At 42.3% G+C, this 26,668-nt stretch overlaps 1 protein-coding gene across 5 annotated transcripts in view; it reads left to right on the top strand.

Moving 5' to 3' along the window:
- Positions 1-26,668, top strand: part of CPEB3 (cytoplasmic polyadenylation element binding protein 3) — a 97,073-nt gene that overhangs the window by 48,164 nt on the left and 22,241 nt on the right. For 4 of the 5 annotated variants that reach the window (XM_073685232.1, XM_073685235.1, XM_073685234.1 and 1 more), the window contains 4 exons: positions 1,839-1,895; positions 7,719-7,742; positions 13,454-13,621; positions 15,163-15,252. In XM_073685232.1, the coding sequence (XP_073541333.1) occupies positions 1,839-1,895; positions 7,719-7,742; positions 13,454-13,621; positions 15,163-15,252 (339 nt within the window). The remainder of the gene's footprint in view (positions 1-1,838; positions 1,896-7,718; positions 7,743-13,453; positions 13,622-15,162; positions 15,253-26,668) is intronic. The other variant, XM_073685233.1, reaches the window with a different exon arrangement.

Here is a 26,668-nt window from a genome sequence, read left to right as displayed (position 1 = left end):
CCGCTCTGTAACTTTATGTGGTCTCTATTTTGTGGCCAGGTTGTTGCAGTTCCTTCCACTTTTCAATGTTCTCACAAACTTTAGGAGGTTAGAAATGTCAAGAATGGACTTGTTACATCGGTAGCCCCTATTACAGGATCGTGCTATATCTGTAAGGTCTTTATAACCGATTCTTTCACAAATTTTTGTAAGGCTGCACTAGCCCGTTTTGGCATTGCTGCGCCCATAATTTTGATAGAATTTTTCGAAATCATGGAAAAAGTGTTGTAGTTCTGGGGTAAAAAAACAACATGGGTGCGATGTGTGAATGCAGCTTAACAGACTACATGGCGTGAGGCTGGATGTTAGACACCTGGGGCGCTGGGACTGAATGAAAATCCTAAATCCAATGATTAAGAGATGAGTGCCAATTCACTATATAGAAAAAAAATGTCCCCATGAAACATGTAAATGAAACAGAGATTCAGCTACCATTGGAGTGGTTCCTGTAAAGGGTTTTCCAATTTAGAAAAAATTATATTCTAGATTGAGGTCTTTTATTCAGGATCCTCAGAGTGGAGGGAAGAGTCAACCCCTTTGGTGACATTGCTGGTAATTGAAACGCTTATTGCGGAGTTTTCCCACAGATTACTGCTGATTGCCGATGTTTTCTCTTCTTCCTGTCGGCCATATTGTCTCCCATGGAGCTGCTCTTTCTGTCACTCGGTCACCAATTGGTTTCTGCACCATCCACTCTTATTTCCTTCCTCCTCACATTCTTCTCCCTGTGCAGAGACATACTTGATTGATTTCTTACCTTTTAAAGTGTGAAGAATCCTCATGGTATGTGTGTCAATTTGTCACTTAGATATTTGGGACAGGCCGTGCATTCCTGATCAGCAAAATCCTGTTTGGTTGCATATTTAATGGCGAGATGTTCCAGCTCCGCCTGTGGCTGGGCTCTGCTGCCTTGCTGTACTGAGGCTCTGGATTTAACATCTTATATTTTGTATATTCTTCTCCAATCTTAAAATAAGCTACAGAGGTATCTTCAAGATGGATCCAACTCTTTCCACCCCCAAGGATCAGCTGAAAAATGTGCACAAGGCTCTCCAGGAAGTCTTCATTGTTTACCAGGCACAGATCCTCATGTTTTGCCCAATGCTGCTGTTTGTAGGTTTGTCCCATTGAAGTAAATAGGACTGAGCTGTCATACCAGACACAGCCACTGCCAAGTGGCGGCAGTGTTCTAGCGATGGCGTGAGCGCCTCATCTTCTTCAATGAGTGCAGGTGCTGGGAGTCGGATCTCTATCAATCTTATATTAATGGCCTATCTTAAAGGGGTTGTCCACAAGATAGGTGATTAACTTCTTGATCGGTGTGGGTCCGACTGCTGATAGTTGCACCGATCTCCACCTTTTATCTCTGGTAGAATGGAGTAGTCGTGTCCATGCTCCATTCACTCCCTATAGGGCTGCTGATCTCTGCGCTTCACTTTTCCGGGCAGCCCTATAAAGAATGAATGGAGCGGTGGTCAATTTTGTAATAGGGATAAAAAAATTCCCCGTTCTGCCAATTGGTACAGGTCCCTGCTTACTGACTAATCCGTAAGTTATCACCTATCCTGTGTGATAAGAATCCCAGAAAACTTTTTTTTTTTTCATAGGATATCTGTCACCAGATTTGACTATAAAAACTACATACTATAGGAAATATAGATTTTTAGACCTGATGGTACTGGTGTGCTTACTTTGAAAATCCACATCAGAATAGCTATATAATACTTATTTAATGTTTATACGCCAGTGATAATAGCTAGAGCTCTACAAAACTAATGTTTTATCTTTTTTTTTCACAGCTCGAATGGGGATTAATTTCCACCACCCAGGAACAGATAACATAATGGCACTTAACAGTAAGTTCCTGATGTTTCTCTCTCTGCTCCCGGTGTAACGTCACTGTACTGGGGTCTTTTATTCTGTAGAAATTCATTGTTGAATGTTCTGCTTGTTGAGGTTGTTTGTACAACACATTTAATCAATTGAAACGAGGAGTGAGGGTCTTGCTCGCAAGAGCTTGCAATCTATAAGGAATAAATAAAACTAGCATTTTAGTGCAGCTATATAATGAAATGTCTCATGAGTCCAAGTGTAGTTAGGCTGGGTGGGTTGAGACTGAATAACAGCTGCAGCTTGTGCTGAGCATTGTGAGATCCCAGCAGGCTGGAGGGACACTGAGGCTCGGCGGGTAGCGAATGAGTTAAACTTTCATAAAGAATTATACAGCCATTCTGCCATGGATTAAGTTAGTACACCAGCCTCATAGGTCTGAGGGATCTGTTTTAATAATATATGCAGTTAGTATTGTGAAATCTATTGACAGATCCATTCTGATTAAACCTACAACATCCAAAACGAAAAACTACGGATGAGTAAGGATGGCAAGAGTCAGTCCACCAATGCTTGACCATCTTTAGTCTACGCCTGGAAAACCCTTAGGCATTCCTAGACATTTCCTACTATCTGGCTCCAGTGATTTCGGTGCACATAGTCTGCCATGTATTGGGGTGCTTCAGATTGTATAGGAAGATTTACTATATCTGGTATTCTGAGATGGAAAGGAGGATGGCACACTGCAGCCAGACATTTGGTTTATTTTTTTACCTTTTGAAAAAGGTGCCGAAACGCATTGGTGTGAATTAAAATCCCTAATTATATACCATTGAGGCTTCTTCATTCCCAGGAACTGATATCTCCACTGCAGTGAATAGTAGAGAGGGCGGCACACTGCACCTATGTGTCCATCATACAGACCTGTAGGAACGCCGTGTCCAGCCGTACAGACTGCGTGCACTTGTATCCTCACACTGATGTCACTTTAGGTTACTCCACTGTTTCTTTAAAAATAAATAAATACTGTATTTTTCAGACTATAAGACACACTTAGCTCTCCCCAAATTTGGGAGGAAAATGGGGTGCATTTTATAGTCCGAATGTAGCTTACCTGGGGGAAAGGGCAGCGGAAGTCGGAGGTGTCAGAAGAGGGGCGATGCTGAGGGTCCTGGGCTGGGAGGAGGAGGGTGTCCTGGCGGTGCGAGGCAGGAGCCATTGAGCTCCCGGCAGTGGGCTTCAGGAAAATGGTACCGGCGCATGCACAGATTTAAATCTCTATTCAATGATGAGCCGAGATCTCAATCTGCGCATGCGCTGCCCTTGGCTCCATTTTCCTGGAGCCCACCGCCAGGAGATTAATGGTTCGGTTCCTGCCTCGCACCACCAGGACACCCCCTTCCTCCCAGCCCTGGACCTGCCGCATCGCCACATTCCTGCTGCTGCTGGCTTCCTGCAGCGGCAACCCTGCTCCTGCCTCCTTTGATCCCACTGTACCGCCGGCGCCCCTCGATAAGCTAAATTTGAACTATAAGACGGACCCCCATTTTCACATGAAAAATTCTATTTTTTCCTCCTACTAAACTTGGGGTGCGTCTTATGGTCCTGTGCGTCTTCTAGACCGAAAAATATGGTAAATACTTTTTGGGAATTTTAAAGGGTTCTTCTATAATTGCCATTAACTTTTTCACAGTGTGATCACTTCCACTAAGACCTCCACCAATCATTAGAAAGGGGCTGTCTAGTCCTCCATTTCTCCTTGCTGCACAGAGGTCGAGCATGCATGGTGCCGCTCCTCGTACACCTCCCAGCTGTTTCCGTTAGTCCGATAAAGTTTGAATCAAGAGGCACTGGACATGCTCGATTGCCGCTCTGCTCTGTCTCTACCACCCTGCGGTCATACAAAGAGGTTTGGAGTGCTAAGGTTCCTGATTGGGGAACCCCATGGATAGATGATAAATTGTGAGAACACCCCTTTAACCAGGTTTTTTTTTTTTTTTTTTTTATAGTATAGCTGTTTCTTCCTTTTTTTGACACCGTTGTCTTAGAGCGTATAATTTGTGGGCAGAGAAGAGTTTTTTCTTCTTTTCTGGTTGTAAGCGTATTCGTCAGGCCTTTGAAGTGTTATCGTAGTGATTCAGTATTCTGCATTTCCCACTTTTAGCTGTCGGCTGCTTTATTGTGATAAGCTCTAGTTATGGCTTTTTTTTTCTAAAGCCCATAGGACAGCTTCATTTTGTTCTTTCTATCTCTATATACCGAGCCTTTGACAAGTCGCCTTTTTCTAAATCCTGCTCCAAAGGAATTCTGCGCAGTTTTTTCTCCAGACTTGTTCTAATTGTGGTATGTAAGTGCGCGCTGTAAATGCGGCGTGTATGGGAAGGGTTTTAAGGTTTTTCTGTCAAATGTTATTTTTTTTGCTTTATTTTATGTATTCAACAAACCTAGCATCAAAGCCCAATGTATCGTACTTATTCCATTTGTAGTACAGGCTAAAAGTTGCCTTCCCTGTATAGCATGTAAGACAGATTTCTACTTTTGCATGCTGCCGTAAACATTTACCATGACTACCCCCGTCACACCCCCTCTGGATGTGCAATTAGACTCGGCAGCTCCCTCTCATGACAGGGCATCTTAGCGTCAAGAAACTTTCCAGAAGTGCAGATGTCACGGAACTTTCCGGATTTGCCAAATTGTTCATGAGTCATGGAAGTTCCGCATATATGATTGACCATATTCCGACTTGTTTATTTAAAATGGCAGCTATGAATGATTGAGCCTTTGGAGCACCTAGATTTTCCATAAAATGATTAATGGGGACCAACACTTTTTGCATTCTCTGCACAGTGGTGCTACTGACAGTAGGCGATGCTGACTGTTGCCTGGCATGACGGGCCACCACTATCGGGAGGCTGACTGTACCCTGGCAGGCCAGGCCACCACTATCGGGAGGCTGACTGTACCCTGGCAGGCCAGGCCACCACTATCGGGAGGCTGACTGTACCCTGGCAGGCCAGGCCACCACTATCGGGAGGCTGACTGTACCCTGGCAGGCCAGGCCACCACTATCTGGAGGCTGACTGTACCCTGGCAGGCCAGGCCACCACTATTGGGAAGTCCTGGCACAGCCTAGAAATGAGCAATTGCTTCTGATGGTGGGAAATAACCCCACTTACGAGGATCTTTTGTCACTCTTTGCTCATTCAAGGATAATCCCCATATACAGATGTAATTTGCATGGCTGGGTCAGCTCATGTGTGCTGATCTCTCTTATACTGCTCATAGGAGTTACAGAAACTCCTTTGGTGCCGCAAACATATAGTCTTTTGGGCACCCGTTTGTCGGGTGATGTGCGGACATTACAAGAGATGACTAGAGAACTGCACTACATTGTGCTCTTTGCTACAATATGGCATCACTTTGATTGATGCATGTCTGACCTCTGGGACCCGCAGATATGATGCACAAATATCATAGTAACACTCATTTCACGAAAATTGTGCAGTTTAAACAGGCTGCCAATCACCCATCGAAGAAACAGAATGCTTGTTCATCAAGTAAGATGATAATTTGGTTTGCTCAAAAGATAATTCTCTGCCGCACATGGCCCTGTGTAAATAGTACCTGTGCTGCCGAGAGACTGCAGCCTATGAAGGGCAGTCTATTAAATGACCACCGACCATCAAACTGATTGGCGGTCATTTAGGTCTACCCTTCGGTTAATGAACTTGGGAAAATGGCAGGAGGAGCTCAATGACTTGTGTGGGTGACACAAAAGGTAAAAGCGTGCGGTTTTAAAAAAATAAACAGTAATCCCGGTATCTTTTATTCTAAGTGGAGTAGTGCATATAAAGCTGCATGATCCAAACACCTGACTGTATCTGTATGCTAAGAAATAAAGTGCATTAGGATGCAATGAATATTGGGGATGCTATTGGAAGGAGGGATACATTTCTAGAAGTGGAAACTGGAAAAGAGTTTAAGGAATGTGATGGGCTTTCCCAAAAAATGTTTTCGGGCCGGCTTCAAACTGGATTTTGTGAATGAACCTGACTGTCTAGGATAGTGCATTCCAGAGAATTGGTGCAGCACAAGAGAAGTCTTGAAATCTTCAGTGCTAGTTTCAGAATATGGAAGCTTTTATTCTTTGCAATTCAATGCACACTAAGCTATGACTGATCAATGTACAGTCATGGCCAAAAGTATGGAGAATGAGACAAATAGTAATTTTTCCAAAGTTTACTGCTTCATTTTTTGTAATGGCAATTTGCATATACTCCTGAATGTCAAAGAGTGATCAGCTTAACAGCAATTACTGTACTTGCAAAGTCAATATTTGCCCAGAAAATGAACTTTAACCCCCAAAACACATTTCAACATCATTGCAGTCCTGCCTTAAAAGGAGCAGCTAACATCGTTTTAGTGATTGATCCATTAACACAGGTGTGGGTGTTGATGAGGACAGGGCTGGCGATCAATCAGTCATGATTAAGTAAGAATGACATCACTGGACACTTTAAAAGGAGGCTGGTTCTTGGTATCATTGTTTCTCTTCAGTTAACCATGGTTATCTCTAAAGAAACAGGTGCAGCCATCATTGCACTGCACAAAAATGGCCTAACAGGGAAGAGTATCGCAGCTACAGAGATTGCACCTCAGTCAACAATCTATCGCATCATCAAGAACTTCAAGGAGAGAGCTTCCATTGTTGTCCAAAAGGCTCCAGGGCGCCCAAGAAAGACCAACAAGCGCCAGGACCGTATCTTAAAACTGTTTCAGCTGCAGGATCGGACTACCAGCAGTGCCGAGCTTGCTCAGGAATGGCAGCAGGCTGGTGTGAGTGCTTCTGCACGCACTGTGAGGCGGAGACTCTTTGAGCAAGGACTGGTTTCAAGGAGGGCAGCAAAGAAGCCACTTCTCTCCAGAAAAAACATCAGGGACCGACTGATATTCTGCAAAAGGCACAGGGAGTGGACTGCTGAGGACTGGGGCAAAGTCATTTTCTCTGATGAATCCCCTTTTCGATTGTTTGGGACATCTGGAAAACAGCTTATTCGGAGAAGAAGAGGTGAGCGCTACCACCAGTCTTGTCTCATGCCAACTGTAAAGCATCCTGAAACCATTCATGTGTGGGGTTGCTTCTCAGCCAAGGGAATCGGCTCACTCACAGTCTTACCTAAAAACACAGCCATGAATAAAGAATGGTACCAGAATGTCCTCCAAGAGCAACTCCACCCAACTGTCCAAGAGCAGTTTGGCGCCCAACAATGCCTTTTCCAGCATGATGGAGCTCTTTGCCATAAAGCAAAGGTGATAACTAAATGGCTCATGGAATAAAACATAGAGATTTTGGGTCCATGGCCTGGAAACTCCCCAGATCTTAATCCCATTGAGAACTTGTGGTCAATCATCAAGAGACGGGTGGACAAACAAAAATCAACAAATTCTGGCAAAATGCGAGCATTGATTATGCAAGAATGGACTGCTATCAGTCAGGATTTGGTCCAAAAGTTGATTGAGAGCATGCCAGGGAGAATTACAGAGGTCTTGAAGAAGAAGGGGCAACACTGCAAATATTGACTTGCTGCATTAACTCATTCTAACTGTCAATATAACCTATTGGTACTCATAATATGATTGCAATTATATTCCTGTATGTGATATAAACATCAGACAAACCCTAATAAAAACCAGAGGCCAGCAGATCATGTGAAAATATAATTTTGGTGTCATTCTCAAAACTTTTGGCCATGACTGTAATATCACAGCACGATATCATTCAGAACAAGGATATCCAATGTGTATGTTTTGTGTGTTTAACCTTCCCAACTTTTCCTGTTTCCATGCAGCCAGGAGCTATGGCCGAAGACGAGGTAAATACACTGACACTTGTTTTGGGTGTTTTACTTACCAAAATCTTTAGACAAAAAAACAAATCAACACTATCTAATAATAATAATAATAATAATAAGCTTTTGGATGCTTTGTGATTTTATTTCATTCCCCCTATATGTAATTCATTGATGATGCTTTTGAATGACTGGGAAATTTCTCTCTTAATTCAATGACAGTTTTAATTTTAGTTTTCGGCTTGATTCTTACGGGAACTATTTCGGTTTTGGGTATTTCTGTAATGATTTTAACTTTTTTTTTTTTTTGTGTGTGCGTGTTGTGGATTCATTGATTGGTTAAAGGGGTGGGGGGTACTCCAGTTCCCGGAAAAAAAAAAAAAAAAAAATTGCATAATATAAAAGTTACTCAACTCTCTCTAGATCCTTGTGTGTGTATATGGGCAATTTAAGTCCAGATCTTGAAACTTTTTGGATTTAAAGGGAAACTGTTAGTAGGATCTACCCTCCTAAGCCATTTATATAGGCATGTAGGTCATAGAAAGTTGAATAAAATTACACCTTTATATCTGTGATCTGATGTCTTATTCCAGAGAAATCCACACTTTTCTTATATGTAAATGAGCTGTTAAGATCTACGGGCCGGACATAGATCTCCCTGAGAATCTGCCTCTAGAGAATACTTTTTATGATACGAGGCGTTACCAATGTGAGATATGTAGATCAGGAGAGCAGACGGTCAGTCATTACATGTCTCACACTGATAATGTCCCCTTACATTTATTATAAGCTCTGGAGACTGATTCTCCGGGAGATCTATGTCACGCCCATAGATCTTAACAGATTTATATTTTAAGAAAAATTTGGATTTCTCTGGAATAATACATCAAGGTTTTATTCATCAATTTTAGGCTGGTGATAGTCCAACTCTTAGCTGCTTATTTTTCTATACTGCACCATACACTCGGCACGCCATACATTTCATTCAAGAGAATGGAACAATGCGGCAAAATCCGACATAGCCACTATGAAATGTGTGCTGTGCTGAGAGTAGGGAACACTGTAAGCCTAAATGTCTTGGTCCCTCAATAAAGTTGATTGGTAGGGTGGCTAGAAGTCGGACCCCCAGCAATGGGATAGGTCATCGATTAAAAAAAAAAAAAAAATCTTGGACAACCCCTTTTAATCATTGATTTAAGACAAATTACCTAGAAACAGTGTACTTTTCTGTTAGATCTTATTTTTATAGTTTAATTTACATTAAATTTATTTATCTATTTTTTGTGTGTGTATCCTCTAGTAAAATAATGTGGGTAAAGTGGTTTAGAAGTTAGGCCTTTAGTAATGATGGACCTTGCTTCATATTTAGATGTATGACTTTTTTTGTTGTTGTTGCTTTTTTTTTATATTGTGGCATTTAATGATATTTATTGCACGCCCCGCTTGTTTTGGTTTTCATTCTGGAGAATTATCTGTATACGGATTGCTGGGACAATTTATTAGAGACTGATACTTTCTGAAAGTGGTTATTTTAAAAATCATCATAAAAATAATCTTAAAAGTCTCTGATAATAGGTGTGAGAGTATTTTGTGTAATTGAATAGCGGTAGAATATTCACTAAAAGAACTAACAATCCAATAAAATCATAAAATATGAGTAGTGCTCAGTTGGTACATCAATATAGTTTGGATAGTGGGCTTGTTAAAGGGGATTTCCTGTTTTGGTAAACCCCTAATTCCCCCCAAACCCTTTCCCCTGGCTGCAATTTGAATTAACAAAAGAAAGCAAACAAAACTGTGCCTTACTCATCCTCCCCTGGTCCAGTGCAAAGTCCCTAATGCTGCTCCTGGTGTCTTTGATTGCCTGTAGCGCGCTGACGTCGGTTCAAAATTGAACTCTGTCGCTCTACTCGTGTTTGACGGTCCAGTGCCGCTGAGCTCACTGATTGCCTACAGTGCCGTCGGCCCGACACTAGCGCTGCAGGCAATAACAGACACAGAGTTTCAGCAGAGGCTCTATGCTGTACCCGGGGAGGGTGAGTAAAGCCCAATTTTTTTAGGCAGAGCAGGGGGCTGGCTTAGCTTTTATAATGAACAGTCATCTGTGATGAATGCTCGGCAGACTTTATTGGGGCATTTATTTTTTTGCATTAAAAACATCTGTTCTGTATCACCCGACAATCATAAATAATGTCATGTGACCACTGCAGGCGATCAGCAGCTGCTAATCGGCTGCAGCCGTCACTATTCCGTCACAGCAGAAGGAACATTCTTCTTTACCAGCTACGTTTTCTGTTCTTGCCTCTTTGCACTTCATCAGCCAAAACTTCTTTCATTGAGGCTCTATGAGTTTTGGTTTCAAGAGAAGACAAAGTTGTCAGCTCTCCGCTTCTGCCGTGCCGGTGTTTGCACGGCTAGGGGTTCAAGCCGAGTAACGCTCAAAAGTGAACTCTGACAATCAACATAAGGGGAGGGGCGGGTGGTGGTGATTGAGGGGGCGGAATGGTGCACCGAGTTCTGGGCCACAACAAGCGAGGTCTTGTCATGCACATACAGTACAAACCAAAAGTTTGGACACACCTTCTCATTTAAAGATTTTTCTGTATTTTCATGACTCTGAAAATTGTACATTCACACTGAAGGCATCAAAACTATGAATTAACACATGTGGAATTATATACTTAACAAAAAAGTGTGAAACAACTGAAAATATGTCTTATATTCTAGGTTCTTCAAAGTAGCCACCTTTTGCTTTGATGACTGCTTTGCACACTCTTGGCATTCTCTTGATGAGCTTCAAGAGGTAGTCACCGGAAATGGTTTTCACTTCACAGGTGTGCCCTGTCAGGTTTAATAAGTGGGATTTCTTGCCTTATAAATGGGGTTGGGACCATCAGTTGTATTGTACAGAAGTCTGATGGATACACAGCTGATAGTCCTACTGAATAGACTGTTAGCTGCTTTTTTCTTGCCATAATACAATTTCTAAGTAAAGAAAAACAAGTGGCCATCATTACTTTAAGAAATGAAGGTCAGTCAGTCCAAAAAATTGGGCAAACTTTGAATGTGTCCCCAAGTGCAGTTGCAAAAACCATCAAGTGCTACAAAGAAACTGGCTCACATGAGGACCGCCCCAGGAAAGGAAGACCAAGAGTCACCTCTGCTTCTGAGGATAAGTTTATCCGAGTCACCAGCCTCAGAAATCGCAGGTTAACAGCAGCTCAGCTTAGAGACCAGGTCAATGCCACACAGAGTTCTAGCAGCAGACACATCTCTACAACAGCTGTTAAGAGGAGATTTTGTGCAGCAGTCCTTAATGGTAAAATAGCTGCTAGGAAACCACTGCTAAGGACAGGCAACAAGCAGAAGAGACTTGCTTGGGCTAAAGAACACAAGGAATGGACATTAGACCAGTGGAAATCTGTGCTTTGGTCTGATGAGTCCAAATTTGAGATCTTTGGTTCCAACCACCGTGTCTTTGTGCGCCGCAGAAAAGGTGAACGGATGGACTCTACATGCCTGGTTCCCACCGTGAAGCATGGAGGAGGAGGTGTGATGGTGTGAGGGTGCTTTGCTGGTGACACTGTTGGGGATTTATTCAAAATTGAAGGCATACTGAACCAGCATGGCTACCACAGCATCTTGCAGCGGCATGCTATTCCATCCGGTTTGCGTTTAGATGGACCATCATTTATTTTTCACAGGACAATGACCCCAAACACACCTCCAGGCTGTGTAAGGGCTATTTGACCAAGTAGGAGAGTGATGGGGTGCTTCTCCAGATGACCTGGCCTCCACAGTCACCAGACCTGAACCCAATCGAGATGGTTTGGGGTGAGCTGGACCGCAGAGTGAAGGCAAAAGGGCCAACAAGTGCTAAGCATCTCTGGGAACTCCTTCAAGATTGTTGGAAGACCATTTCCGGTGACTACCTCTTGAAGCTCATCAAGAGAATGCCAAGAGTGTGCAAAGCAGTCATCAAAGCAAAAGGTGGCTACTTTGAAGAACCTAGAATATAAGACATATTTTCTGTTTCACACTTTTTTGTTAAGTATATAATTCCACATGTGTTAATTCATAGTTTTGATGCCTTCAGTGTGAATGTACAATTTTCATAGTTATGAAAATACAGAAAAATCTTTAAATGAGAAGGTGTGTCCAAACTTTTGGTTTGTACTGTATATAATATGTTTATGTAAAACAAAATTAGTGAAATCTGTGATTGATTTTTATATATGTAGAATTTGAGTTTGTTTGTTTTTTTTTTATAAATTTTCATTAGATAAATGACTTAAGGGAACCTGTCGCCTTGGAAAACACTATTTATACATGCAGCTATACAGTTAATCTTCAGGTAAATAGTGTTACAATGCTGTCTGCCATTATTAAACGTGCTGGGTACCTGAGAAAATGAGCTTATTTCCTACCATGAGCCGCCGGCTTTCAGTCATAGAGGCGTGCCCGGAGCCGCTGCCGTCGCTGCTCATTATACTGTGAGTGGCAGCTGTAAGCACTCCCCACCACTTTCACTGCTCACTCTGCGCAGAAGCACGGCCGCCTGTCAAAGTGCCAGCACATGCTTACAGCTGCCACTCACAATATAGTGAGTTGTGACTGTACTTACCGGCTTTCAGTCATAGAGGCAGCTAAATAGTGTTTTCCGAAGTGACCGTCTCCCTTTAATATGTCGTGATAGAATTTGTTTTCCTCCTGGATTGATCATTCACTCTCAGTAGAAGTGTATGCAGGGATGAACTAGAGGCAGACACACACATGCTGCTGCAATCAGTGGCGTAACTACAGTCCAATGGGCCCCAGTGCAAAATTTGGACCTTGGCCCCCATCTGTATGTTGGTCAGATGTATGGACCCTGGTAGCATTGTACATCCTATAAAGACGTACGTGTTCGCCCCCATGTAATAATGTCCTCTGTCCTAGCTCCTTTTTGTTATAAGCTCCCCATCCTGGGCCTCTATCTGGTATATTGTCCCCCATTCTAGTATAATGTCCCCCATTCTGGGCCCCTTCCATTCTTCTCCAGCACATTTTTGAAAGAAACAAACATTTCTGCTCACCATCCCACGCCGCGTGTTGTCCTCTTCTGTAGCCAGAAATGTATTTCCATCTAGGTATTAATGCTCATGTTCTGTCCTTACTGGGCTGTACTGGTAATTCTTCTGTATATTGAGTGGTTGGTTGTTTCAGTTTTACTACATTTAATCTTGTTTCTGAGTGTACCTCTCTTGTCTTGTGCCATTTTACTAATATTAATGAACAATTACCATGTACTATGTATTATCACTTTTCCCATACTGTTATTTATAAGAATATAACAAGTTTTGTGACCATATAAAAGCACAAGACTGCAAGTGACTAATAGTAGGGGTATGTTACTTCAAATCATACGCAAATCATCTGCTGTAGAACTTCTCTTTGAAGAGTAAGCGCAGGTCATGCAGCCAAAGATTGCTGTGTGCCGCTGCTACACACCAGCATAATTCAATAGAATGAGGTTGCATTATGACACACAAGGTACCGCGATAAGCAAGTCCCAAAATATCCAACTGATTCTGACTTTTTATGACTTGCTTGTCGAGGTACCTTGAGGGTTCCAATGTGACCCCATTCACTTGTACTAAGTCATAAAATTTGGGGATTTTAGAACATCGTAGTTTAACAGTTTGGTTGTACTGTAATTTTTTTTTTTTAAACGCAATTTATTTTTCACTTTTTAGGTCGATCTTCTCTTTTCCCCTTTGAAGATGGATTCCTTAGCGATAGTCACACTGACCAGTCCTTGTCCTCCGGCTTGAGTTCTCCCACACACTGTCAGAACGGCGAACGGGTTGAGCGCTACTCTCGCAAGGTGTTTGTTGGCGGATTGCCTCCAGACATTGATGAAGGTACTTTCCATTGTCAGATGATGTGATCCACTCTTTTCATGTGTAGACAATACAACAGTACCCAAAATATCATTGTGAATTTTAAAGTAATGGAAGAAATAACTATTTTAAGGGAAGGTCCGTGAATGATGGACTTTTTCCGCTGTGATTATAGTCACAAAATCCGCAGCGTGCTCAATATTTTCTATTACAGAGAAAAGAGGGTATTAAAATACCCACCGACATGCAATGTGTTGTCAATTACTAAGGATCTTCTGCTTGTGCTATTTCAAAATGCATGTTAATAAAGGCAGACTGACACTGGCATTTATGTGCCTTTATTTAAAGGGGCTTGGCAAAGTAGAGATTATCACGATGTGTGGGCTGTGCTCACGGAAAGGATGAGGTCCGGAGAGTATGAGCAAGGCAAGGAGAAACATTACCCCTTAGACCTCAGTCCAGAGCCTCTCACCTAGCCAAATCAGACCTCATACTTTGCACTGACGAGGGGCAACAGCCCGAAACACCGTGTCTGCAAATTGAGATTCTGATTTGGCTTTTATCCTAAATCATATTGCAAGGCTCATTATAAAGGGTCGATAGTGACTTGTAGGATTGCTGTTTCCAACAGTTGGCGCTATAGAGTTCTAGTCCTCCTCCTCTCTGAAGAGGCAATTTGCTTAATCACACCTACGTGTCACTTACTTGTTTTTTTAACTTGAGAAAGGCGTCGAAACGCGTTGGTGTGTATAATAAACCTTGGTTATACTCTCCTTGCAGAACCCTTGCAGATGAGCGCTACCATCACCCTCACCCCCATCTGGTTCCTTGCGGTCCTGCCGTATCTGTGCGTTTTTGTCTCATCCAGATCTTCCCTATTTAAAGGGGGTTTTCTCAACTTCATAAATGGGCAAAAATAGCAAATGTTTGTAAAAACAATCAACTTGGAAATTTACCTCTTATTAAAAATCCCCTTTCAAGAAGGGAATTATTTTTAATCTTAAAGTTTACTTTTCATTGCCCATTATTGGCCACTTCTGCAGTCTTATCAGCTGTGGCCTGTTTCCTAGGAAAGAAGTGCATGCTTGCAAGCTGTTTTCTATGGAACTGGTAAGCAAGTTCAGATTTGAGGATAACTAGATTGCTAATTCGGCTGCTTCTGCGCCTCTCCGATGCTGCGGAGGCAAAGCTGTTCCTGCTGGTAGCATCAGAGCGTGCACGGTGCAGACAGCCGGCAAGACTGTGCCGATGACCCAAACCGTGAATCGTCTGGAGCTCACCATTCGTTGGTAGGAAAACAGGAGGCAGGGGAGCACTGTCATCGTGTAGATCATTTATTCCTAAATGATCAGGAGTAATAACAGAGGAACAGTAGTTAAAGAGAAACAGAAGCAAAGATGATCCTGAATTGTTCTATTGTGGAGGATACAACTATGTATGGCAAAAAAAAAGTGCTGCGGCCGCAACATGTGACCCCAACATAAACATAAATTGTCTGTTTTTAAATACTTAATTGATTCCAGTATATTTGCTTATTATATTACGTTGCTTTTTTTCCCCAGATGAGATCACTGCAAGCTTTCGGAGGTTTGGTCCATTGGTGGTAGATTGGCCTCATAAAGCAGAAAGTAAATCTTACTTTCCACCCAAAGGTATTGACCTTTTTTTCTCTTGTTGGGTATTGTCCGAGCCACTTGAAGAAAATTCAAAGATGTCCTGGGTGCGCCATACCGTTATGGGACTTGCATGTGGTCATATTTGGACAGCTGTCTTCTTGTGTTACTGCCTATTTGGTTGCTAAATCCTACATTTTATTTGACGACTTGAAAGACTATGAGCCTTTTTGATTTATACAAAGCCTTTTCAATGGGATTTGCCATCAGAGCGGACCAATATCATTTAGGCCATAAATAACAAAGTTGCACTCTAGCGCTATAGCATGCAAACATGAAATATATGAAATTGGAATTGCATTACTGCTGTAGAAAATAGGAAAAAACAAATATACTTAGCGCATAAATTGGCCATTTCATGCATGCCCAGTAGCCAGCGACAAGGTGACCATCTTTGCTGGGACCTAACCTAATGTGATTCCTCTCCTGGGCTGATAGCCTACATTTATATGGGCAGATAAGATCCTGCTGTGATTAAAACCGCCATAGGCTGATGGGTGGAGTGCTCGGTCAGATTTTATTTTACTTGATATACTTTGATATTTGTATATTTAGGCTGTAAAGCAGGTGACTGGGATGCTACACGCAGACAAGGACAAGGTGGAAGTAACCAACTTATCTATGTATTCTCCAGGTGTGAATATAGGAAAGGGGTAGTTTTTGTAAAAAATCACCCAATTCAGGGATAACCGGGTAATTACGCAGTACAATATTCAATATACAATAATATCACAGTTATCAACGCACTATAACTCCTGCAGAGGAATTTCACTATGTTACATACAGTACAGACCAAAAGTTTGGACACACCTTCTCATTTAAAGGTTTTTCTGTATTTTCATGACTATGAAAATTGTACATTCACACTGAAGGCATCAAAACTATGAATTAACACATGTGGAATTATATACTTAACAAAAAAGTGTGAAACAACTGAAAATATGTCTTATATTCTAGGTTCTTCAGTGTGAATGTACAATTTTCATAGTCATGAAAATACAGAAAAATCTTTAAATTAGAAGGTGTGTCCAAACTTTTGGTCTGTACTGTATATCCCGTTTCTTATGAGAGCATTGTCCCCAGTAATAAGGGTACCACTATAACGTTCCCTTTTATATAATAGGCCCTAGCGGGGGTCTCCGATTCTTCCCTCTGGGCCACAAGTCCTTTTGACAAAGTCTACCAATTGCACTCTGGACTGTCCCCATCCCTTCTGTTGCACCACCCCTGACTGACCCCTGTACGGTTACGTCAGTATCAGAAGTAACGGCCCAACTCTCGTGCGCCTCCCATTCATCACCGCAGGCGCCCACCCCCGAGCGGAGTTTCCTCTCGGATCTTCGGTGCTTGACCGACTGCGGATGTCTCTCGTACCCGGTGGGATGAGGGCTGAACATCAGCAATTCATTGGCATCGTCTGGACTCCTAGTCTTGACCGGCACAGGTCTGATCTTCAGGCCTTAACTGGTGTCGTCTGGATTCCGGAACTTGACTGGTGCCGCCTGGGTTCTGCTTCCATGCGCACCACAGCCCGCTGGTTCACGCTTCCTGGACCCCCGCCTCAGGGTCTTCCTTGCCACACGTCCTGATCATCCCCTTTCCTGGCACCAAATCTGCTCCTGTTTTGGTGCGCTGGTTTTATATACCAAGGAACTGCGCCATCAGAGTCCTCTGACCTGGCGCTTCATCTAGACCCGTCCTCCCTGTAACACTTCCTCTTTCTTCTCGTTCTACAGTGTTCTGTCTGAACAGTAAATGACAATCTTTAATCACAAATGGTGCACTTCGCTGGGAAATCTCATCTTTCATTGTATGTTCTCCTACAAGGCCATAGTTAGATCTCAGTGCCAGCCACCATGCCAGGAATGTATTGGCTCACTCCATCTTACCAGCCCACCCTAATTCATTACATATCTTGCATTCTCCAATTAAGCTTATTTAGAAGAGATGAGCATATTTTCAGGACCTTGGTCCAGGGGCCATGTAGGTAGATTATGGTCACCAGAAGGCCGTTTCCAACCTGCCGGAACCCCCGGCACCTCTTCTGATTAGTAGGCCTGGTGCAGCATCATGTGCATTTCACACCGCACTGATGATGTTGTGTCGGGGACTACATATCAGAAGATGTGCTGGGTCTTCTGGCAGGAATGATGCGATTCGTAGGGTTCCCATCTGGTGGCCACTGGATTAGGATCTGGCAAATCAATTCATTCATCGTTTGTTGATTGGTGGGGGTCTGACCATTGAGACACCCATTGATCCCAAGATCAGGACTCTAAGTAATTGTTCGAATGGAGAGGTGGCTGCACATGTGTACTGCCTGTGCCATTAAATGCCTATGCAACCGCCAGAGATAACCAAGCGCTATCCGCTGCAATCCCATAGACAATGAATGGGATTGTGACGCGCATGCGCTGCCACCGCTTCATTCTCACCTCGTTCTGAGGTCGGACCCTCCGCTCCTTAAGTTATCCTCATCCTATAAGAATAACCCCTTAATATGTTTCTGGGAAAACGGCCACAGCCCTGTAAAGTTTTCAATATTAACCGCATGCATTCCCTCTAACGTGGCGTGATTTCCTCTCCTCTGTATTATAAATGGCGGCTGCACCTGATCTAATCCCAGTCCGGTCTCCGCCGATCACTCCAGTCTTTGCCGTCTTGGAATACGTTACTTTTTGGCACAGACGACTGAGGGTTTTATAATCTAGTGAGGAAAGCGCTTCAGCAGAAGCCTCCTGCTAATGAAATGCTGGAATGCCCCGCACATTCCTGCCGAATTACTGCCCTGAATTGTTCAACTTTCTCTCTTTAGACTTGGAAATAGTTTTCACTGGGCCAGGAAACCTGCAGAACATCGCAGCTAAGTGCTTTACCGTGTACACTAAATATTAAATGGTTTCTTACTGAGAGACTAGGGATTTCATTATTTCTCTTTCTTTTGGGCAAAATAAAATCCTAAAAAGTCTATATTAAAAAGAGAAAAAAAAGCCGGAATTCACCTGAAAAGACACAACGTATCAGGTTATTGCCTGATACAGTGAAACTTTTTTAAACAATCTTTGATGCCCCATCCTTTAGATAGGCCGTCAATGTTAAGACGGGGGTCCGACTCATTATCCATGCCGGTCTGCTATTCAAAGGGACAGAAGCGCTTGTGTGAGCGTCAAGCATTAGCATTGTGCTGTTTATCTGCATGCCGTCAACCTAGTAGCTGCTGTGCCCATTGAAGTCTATGGAACAATGCTGCAGTTCTCTGCTCCACCACTATGTAGTAGGAGCAGCGCAGGTATTAAAGAAGCTGCAGCAATGTCATTAGCGCTGAGGCGACAGCATGTGCTGCCGAGCGTCTGAATTCCCCCTCCAACTAATCTATGTTTTGCCTATTCTATACATTTTCTTTATCCTACAGATTTTTATTTTTCACGTTTCACACTGATTAACCTAATAAATATTAATCATTCAGGTTATAACTAGTGATGAGCGAGCATGCTCGTTACTCGAGGTTTATGAGCATGCTCGGGGTGCTTGCCGAGTATCTTCAGCGTGCTCTGGTGTTATGTTTGAGTCACTCCGTGTGCATGATTTGCGACTATCTTGACAGCTTTAATACATGTGAGGAATGCCTAAGAAATGGGCATTCCTCACATGTATTAAAGCTGTCAAACAGTCGCAAATCATGAGCACAGAGTGACTCAAACATAACACCCGAGCATGCTGAAGATACTCGGTGAGCACCCCGAGCATCCTCGTAAATCTCGAGTAATGGGCATGCTCGCTCATCACTAGTTATAACAGTTATGTAGATGCCCAACATGTGTACGTTTTTCAATTTATGCATATATTAAGCATTTTATCTTGAATTTATGGGGTCCAATTCATCACTTTTTTTGTCTTGTTTGTTCTTTTGTGCCAAAGTCTTAAAAGTGGCGCATTGGGTTTGTGAAGTTTGAGCAAAATCAACACTGATCTTTATTTTTGTATTTTTACCTTTTTTTTTGCACCTTATCTTTAGAGCAAACAGTTGCATGTTTTGCTAAAATTTTTCAAAATTTGCACAAAAATTTCAGGCATATTCCAAAGGGGGATGGGATGGGCTGTAGTATATTGGCACAAATTACCGCCTACCATCAGGGTTACGTTATTTTTGGACCCATCTGAGAGCCCTTACATGGCCTCGCTTATGGGAAGCTGGCTACTGTGTCAGGTCAGGTAACCGCTGCTCTCTTCTGACTACGACCGGGGCCGGGCACTTGCCATCTCTGCCACGATAATGAGAATCTTTGGGGAGACTTTGCCACATTCTGTGTACATGGATATAGGGACTTGTTGATGAAAATTGCACGCGTTGGTTGCTTCTAGGACATTACCGTTCCTTGTCATTTATTCTCTGTTCCGGTTTATCTCTGCCGCTCTAACACGGGCAATTATCCCTTCATAAAGCCACTTATGGTGCTTATAATGAATGGGAGCTTTGAGTGTGAAAGGATAAACTCATCACATTGTACTGGATCAATTAGGACCTCCGCGAGGAGATCGATTTTGTGTTACTTACTCCTGGAGCGCGTGCCTACCATGTGCGCTCGCCATAGATTGCTCTCAGCGGGCGACTTCTCTGTTCCATCTCGCTAACTGGTTGTTGGTTAAACAAGGAGGCGAGAGTCAGCAGGCAGCGGCCACCATTACTGGAATACACGCCGATGAGACGCCGGTGAACAGAAGGCGAGAAATCTAAACTTGTTTTCCTTTTAATATTAAGAAAAAAAAAAAGTAATTAAGTTGCAGAGTCTTCCCCTTCCTCGGTGAAGGTGTCCATTCATGCATTTATATCTACGTGCGGATTCCAGGTTCTGTTTTGACAGCTGTACTTTGTAAGATGAGAGAAGCTGCCAGTTTTTCTTCCATCTCCAATTCTGTTTCCTGTTTTTCGTGCTGAAAGCCGAGTATTATGGGGTCTGGAGTCTGGGGGGGCACATGTAATCCGGATCATCGATGCCACCTGAGACCAGTAGAGTCTGAGAATGAGGGTATTCCCGGCCCAAGGTCAATGTCCTAAAGCCTTATGCACATGAGACTATGTAACATGGGTCTTCAAAATGGCGTCGCACAAAGACACGGTGGTTGGAACCAAAGATCTCAAATTTGGACTCATCAGACCAAAGCACAGATTTCCACTGGTCTAATGTCCATTCCTTGTGTTCTTTAGCCCAAACAAGTCTCTTCTGCTTGTTGCCTGTCCTTAGCAATGGTTTCCTAGCAGCTATTTTACCATGAAGGCCTGCTGCACAAAGTCTCCTCTTAACAGTTGTTGTAGAGATGTGTCTGCTGCTAGAACTCTGTGTGGCATTGACCTGGTCTCTAATCTGAGCTGCTATTAACCTGCGATTTCTGAGGCTGGTGACTCGGATAAACTTATCCTCAGAAGCAGAGGTGACTCTTGGTCTTCCTTTCCTGGGGCGGTCCTCATGTGAGCCAGTTTCTTTATAGCGCTTAATGGTTTTTGCAACTGCACTTGGGGACACTTTCAAAGTTTTCCCAATTTTTCGCACTGACTGACCTTCATTTCTTAAATTAATGATGGCCATTCGTTTTTCTTTACTTTGCTGCTTTTTTCTTGCCATAATACAAATTCTAACAGTCTATTCAGTAGGACTATCAGCTGTGTATCCACCTGACTTCTGCACAACACAACTGATGGTCCCAACCCCATTTATAAGGCAAGAAATAACACTTATTAAACCTGACAGGGCACACCTGTGAAGTGAAAACCATTTCCGGTGACTACCTCTTGAAGCTCATCAAGAGAATGCCAAGAGTGTGCAAAGCAGTAATCAAAGCAAAAGGTGGCTACTTTGAAGAACCTAGAATATAAGACATATTTTCAGTTGTTTCACACTTTTTTGTTAAGTATATAATTCCACATGTGTTAATTCATAGTTTTGATGCCTTCAGTGTGAATGTACAATTTTCATAGTCATGAAAATACAGAAAAAGCTTAAAATGAGAAGGTGTGTCCAAACTTTTGGTCTGTACTGTATACAGTCATGGCCAAAAGTTTTGAGAATGACACCAAAATTATATTTTTACATGATCTGCAGGCCTCTGGTTTTTATTAGTGTTTCTCTGATGTTTATATCACATACAGAAATATAATTGCAATCATATTATGAGGACCAATAGGTTATATTGACAGTTAGAATGAGTTAATGCAGTAAGTCAGTATTTGCTGTGTTGCCCCTTCTTCTTCAAGACCTCTGTAATTCTCCCTGGCATGCTCTCAATCAACTTTTGGACCAAATCCTGACTGATAGCAGTCCATTCTTGCATAATCAATGCTTGCATTTTGCCAGAATTTGTTGGTTTTTGTTTGTCCACCCGTCTCTTGATGATTGACCACAAGTTCTCAATGGGATTAAGATCTGGGGAGTTTCCAGGCCATGGACCCAAAATCTCTGTTTTGTTCCATGAGCCATTTAGTTATCACCTTTGCTTTATGGCAAGGTGCTCCATCATGCTGGAAAAGGCATTGTTGGGCGCCAAACTGCTCTTGGACTGTTGGGAGAAGTTGCTCTTGGAGGACATTCTGGTACCATTCTTTATTCATGGCTGTTTTTTTAGGCAAGACTGTGAGTGAGCCGATTCCCTTGGCTGAGAAGCAACCCCACACATGAATGGTTTCAGGATGCTTTACAGTTGGCATGAGACAAGACTGGTGGTAGCGCTCACCTCTTCTTCTCCGAATAAGCAGTTTTCCAGATGTCCCAAACAATCGAAAAGGGGATTCATCAGAGAAAATGACTTTGCCCCAGTCCTCAGCAGTCCACTCCCTGTACCTTTTGCAGAATATCAGTCGGTCCCTGATGTTTGTTCTGGAGAGAAGTGGCTTCTTTGCTGCCCTCCTTGAAACCAGCCCTTGCTCAAAGAGTCTCTGCCTCACAGTGCGTGCAGAAGCACTCACACCAGCCTGCTGCCATTCCTGAGCAAGCTCGGCACTGCTGGTAGTCCGATCCCGCAGCTGAAACAGTTTTAAGATACGGTCCTGGCGCTTGCTGGTCTTTCTTGGGCGCCCTGGAGCCTTTTTGACAACAATGGAAGCTCTCTCCTTGAAGTTCTTGATGATGCGATAGATTGTTGACTGAGGTGCAATCTTTGTAGCTGCGATACTCTTCCCTGTTAGGCCATTTTTGTGCAGTGCAATGATGGCTGCACGTGTTTCTTTAGAGATAACCATGGTTAACTGAAGAGAAACAATGATACCAAGAACCAGCCTCCTTTTAAAGTGTCCAGTGATGTCATTCTTACTTAATCATGACGGATTGATCGCCAGCCCTGTCCTCATCAACACCCACACCTGTGTTAATGGATCAATCACTAAAACGATGTTAGCTGCTCCTTTTAAGGCAGGACTGCAATGATGTTGAAATGTGTTTTGGGGGTTAAAGTTCATTTTCTGGGCAAATATTGACTTTGCAAGTACAGTAATTGCTGTTAAGCTGATCACTCTTTGACATTCAGGAGTATATGCAAATTGCCATTACAAAAAATGAAGCAGTAAACTTTGGAAAAATTACTATTTGTCTCATTCTCAATACTTTTGGCCATGACTGTGTGTGTGTGTATATATATATATATATATAACATTTTAACAGAGCTACTTTCTTCCTTAAACAGGACCACAAGCTATATTTGGCTTGTTCGTCTGAGACACTCGTAGAGCGCCCATAATCTTTTAACAGGCATATTGCTTTTTTTTTTTTTTTTTTTTTTTTACTTTTATGTATTTTTTTTCATTTACTTTGCTATTATATTTACATAGTCGCTTAAAGGATGGTCAGATCACAGAATGCTAAGTTACCAACGGATTTTTCCAGATAGAGTTGCTATCACCTAATCATCCTCCCTCTGCAGTTGGGGGGTACGTGGATGGGCTTGGTGCACCAGCATAAGTGCTGCTTTTTTAGAGGTGCCTGTAACATAGCAGGGGGCTCCCATGTATAGGGTCCATATGCTGTAATAGGGCACAGGGACAGGAATTGTATTGGTAGGACCTCCTAATAACACGGAGGGCTACTTCTGCTTGGGGTTCGTTCACACAACCGTATTTTCGGTCCGAGTACTTTCAATAGAAAAAAAAAAAGCTTACAGCACTCGGACCAATATTATTCAATGGGGCAGTGCTGAAGAGCTGTTTTTTTTTCTGCTTGTTTTATATGCTCGTGTTCAGCCACATATGTTTAGTCTTTGTGAGCCTGTAACCGGACCAGATCGTTATTCTCTCATGCAGGATTTGGATATAAGTGGCTTGTAAGATGTGATATTTGGTTTGCATTTCTCTTAGCTGTTATATGACTTTTATGCTTTAGTTCAGCAATATTTTATATTGTTGTGTTTTTTTTTTTTTTTTTTTTTTTTTTTTTTTTTTTTTCTTGCCATAATTAATTTTGTGTCCCAGTAGCTCCTATTTGAAGGTTAAAGATGAATTGGGGCTCTGGATTTAAAGGATCATTTCTATTAAAGCATTTGGACATACCAGAGGAGTCCCCCTCCACTCGGGACCACCCTTTGTGAGCCAGAACAGAGGAGCGCTCTGTAGGACTCTGCGTCCTTGTATTACATGGGTCATCGTTCACCTGAATGGCTGTAACACAACAGTTTTCCTGCGGTGGCCGGGGAAATCTGGATGGACTTTAATCTAAATCTTTAGCTCCAGCTGCCTCTGTTCTATAACCTCGTAATCTGACTATTCGATCAATTTTAGGAGTATCCGTCACCAAAATGTAATTGCACCGTTTTTGTAAGAATGACATAATAAATCTATTCAGATCTATGAGAAGCTTTTTGACTTTATCTAACGTCCTGGGATTTTACTGAAATCCATGTATCTTCAAGAATAAAGAAAAAATAGAAGGATTTCCCTAGGGATAGGGGAAAAAGAAGTACTATCTAAGCATAGTAATTAAGGCAATAAATGGATTGGGTGAAAAAATGGAGTGTATGCTCACCTGGCAGAGTTGTGGCACAACTCTAGAAATGAATGTATCCAAGGCGTGATTCATGTTGTGGACTGCAGCCGGCCTGGCAAAACATGGATTATTCCTCAAGGGAAGTTCCAGTGTCAATGAACAGCAAGGAAAGGAAACCAGAAAAAGGCTCTTCCACCACAAAGGATATGGATATCCTAATAATTATGGAGATAACACCTGATGAAGGCTGGTTGGAGGCGAAACACATTGTGTTTTTAAGTAATTTTTTTAACCATTGTTTGTTTTTATTAAACTAATTGGTTGAGCAAACTGCTCTGTTACCCATAATTTTTGGGATTTCCATATACTTTGTGGTGGAAGCGCCTTTTCCTGGTTTCTCTTTCCTTGATCTTCAAGAATAAGAAATAGTTTTCCTTTTTTTTGGGGTTTAGAGTTTGCATTCTCTGTGTCACTGAATATAGCAGACAGAGAATTCATTAGCTTAGAAGATGGTTCAGGAAAAGAGAGATAAGAGTTACAGACTCAACAGAAGGAGCGCGCTGATTTTTAAGACCAAGTGAAAGTGATTTGGTCTTGTTTTAAACAGGCCCGCTGCAAACGAACGTTCCTCCATGAGTGCAACGAACCTGACCCCTGCTTAGTCCCATGCTAAAGTTGTATTTTCTTACGGCGATCCACAATCTTGATGACCTATTGAATGTATGTCGGCATAAAGTTGGAAACTCATGGAAGAAAGTGACTGCAGGATGAGATTATATAAGATTTCTTGTTTATCATGGACCACAAAAAGGAGAGAAAAAAAAGCAGACTGTGGGGCGCGGACAATAAATACGAGACAAGTGGAAAAAAACACAAAAAAAAAACACAAAAAATTTCAAATTATTCGGACAACGCTTTTCGAAATCTGTCTGATTTCTTCATCAGTTGTACTGATTTTGAAACTCGTCCTGAATAAATTAAATTTATTTTTTCACTTTCCTTTAGTGCATTTTATAGTCAATGTTCCTGGCTCAGCGGATGGAGCAGCAGTCGGCCAGTCCTTGATTTTCCATGCCTTTCACAGAGTTGTGCCTTCTTCCAGCACAAGCTTTTATAGGTGACCACCTTTTCACCTGTTCTTTTTTTTGTTTCCCGCTATGTGCACTATGCACCCCATTTTTTACTCTGTTGTTTATCATAAATCCGCATGGGCGGATATATCTTTGGTGTAACCAGTGTATGCTCACAGGGTCCCTAGACTTAAGGGGGCCATTTTCCCCTCCAAAGTAGGTGGAACTGTGTATTATGAGGAGCTATAGGACTGCGAAGGGCCCATATACTGTTCTTGCACAGGGGCCCTTTTATGTCTGTATCCGCCAGTGTAGAGACGTATAAGTGTGCTGAGAGATGGAGACCCAAAATAATAAGAAAATGCTACTTAAGGCCTATTGTGTGTGAACGAGCCCTTAATGTTGTTCCAGCTCATAAATAACCTCCGCTGCTTATGTTAACAAGGTGAACCCTATACCTGCATATTCTGTCCATAAACCCGTCCCACCTCGTCATTAAATGTAACCCTTGATTGTGTCCGCCTCTGTTTAATCATCTCCCGGATTAGTCTTCTGTCTGGCGTTTTTAGTAAATTGTCAGTTTTCTACGCTGAAACCTTTCAATTAGAAAGTATATGGTGGTGACTATCCTTTTAGAGGCCGGCAATGTTTTGTTTTTTTTTCCTCGTTGAATCGGCTCTTTAGCTGCACATTTCTCAAATGTCAAATTACTCTTTTCTGGTTTCAACAGAAGTACGAGGCGGAAAGTCCATGTTTCCAGTGTCGGTGCCGTCTACCTCCCATGATAATACATTCTCTTTATATATATTAGTACAGACCAAAAGTTTGGACACACCTTCTCATTTAAAGATTTTTCTGTATTTTCATGACTATGAAAATTGTACATTAACACATGTGGAATTATATACTTATTATATGAAAGTGACAGAGACATCCTGCGGAGGAGACACATTGCCCTTTTATTTGCGATACCTTATTACTTACACACTCGCGCACACACAGGCAGGACACCTAAGATGCAATTACACTGATAATAATTATTATTATTATTATTATTATTATTAAAGATTATAACAGCTGATTGCAGAGCTCAGTTCGATCAGCTGTCTCATGCCAACACAGTGCTGACGTTCATGCGAGACATACGTTACCCAGGCCAGCGCCTTGGAGAAAAGGGACACTACCCCCTCCCCCCCCATACCTCCCTACTTTGATAAAATAAAAAAGGGAACGCCATTGCTATATTCTTGAGTAGTGGATAAAAACCAAATTTGGTACAACCCCTTTAATTGGCAAGAGCTACTTTCAGACTAGGACTACCATGTGGCTGATATTTTCCGACAGTAGCCACGTAGTAGTGCC

This window comes from Phyllobates terribilis, unplaced genomic scaffold (assembly GCF_046119375.1).
Source record: "Phyllobates terribilis strain yellow unplaced genomic scaffold, ASM4611937v1 Scaffold_5__5_contigs__length_657084704, whole genome shotgun sequence".
Taxonomy (NCBI): domain Eukaryota; kingdom Metazoa; phylum Chordata; class Amphibia; order Anura; family Dendrobatidae; genus Phyllobates; species Phyllobates terribilis.
The sequence above is the reverse complement of the archived record's forward strand: the minus strand, read 5'-3'. Positions and strand labels throughout refer to the sequence as shown.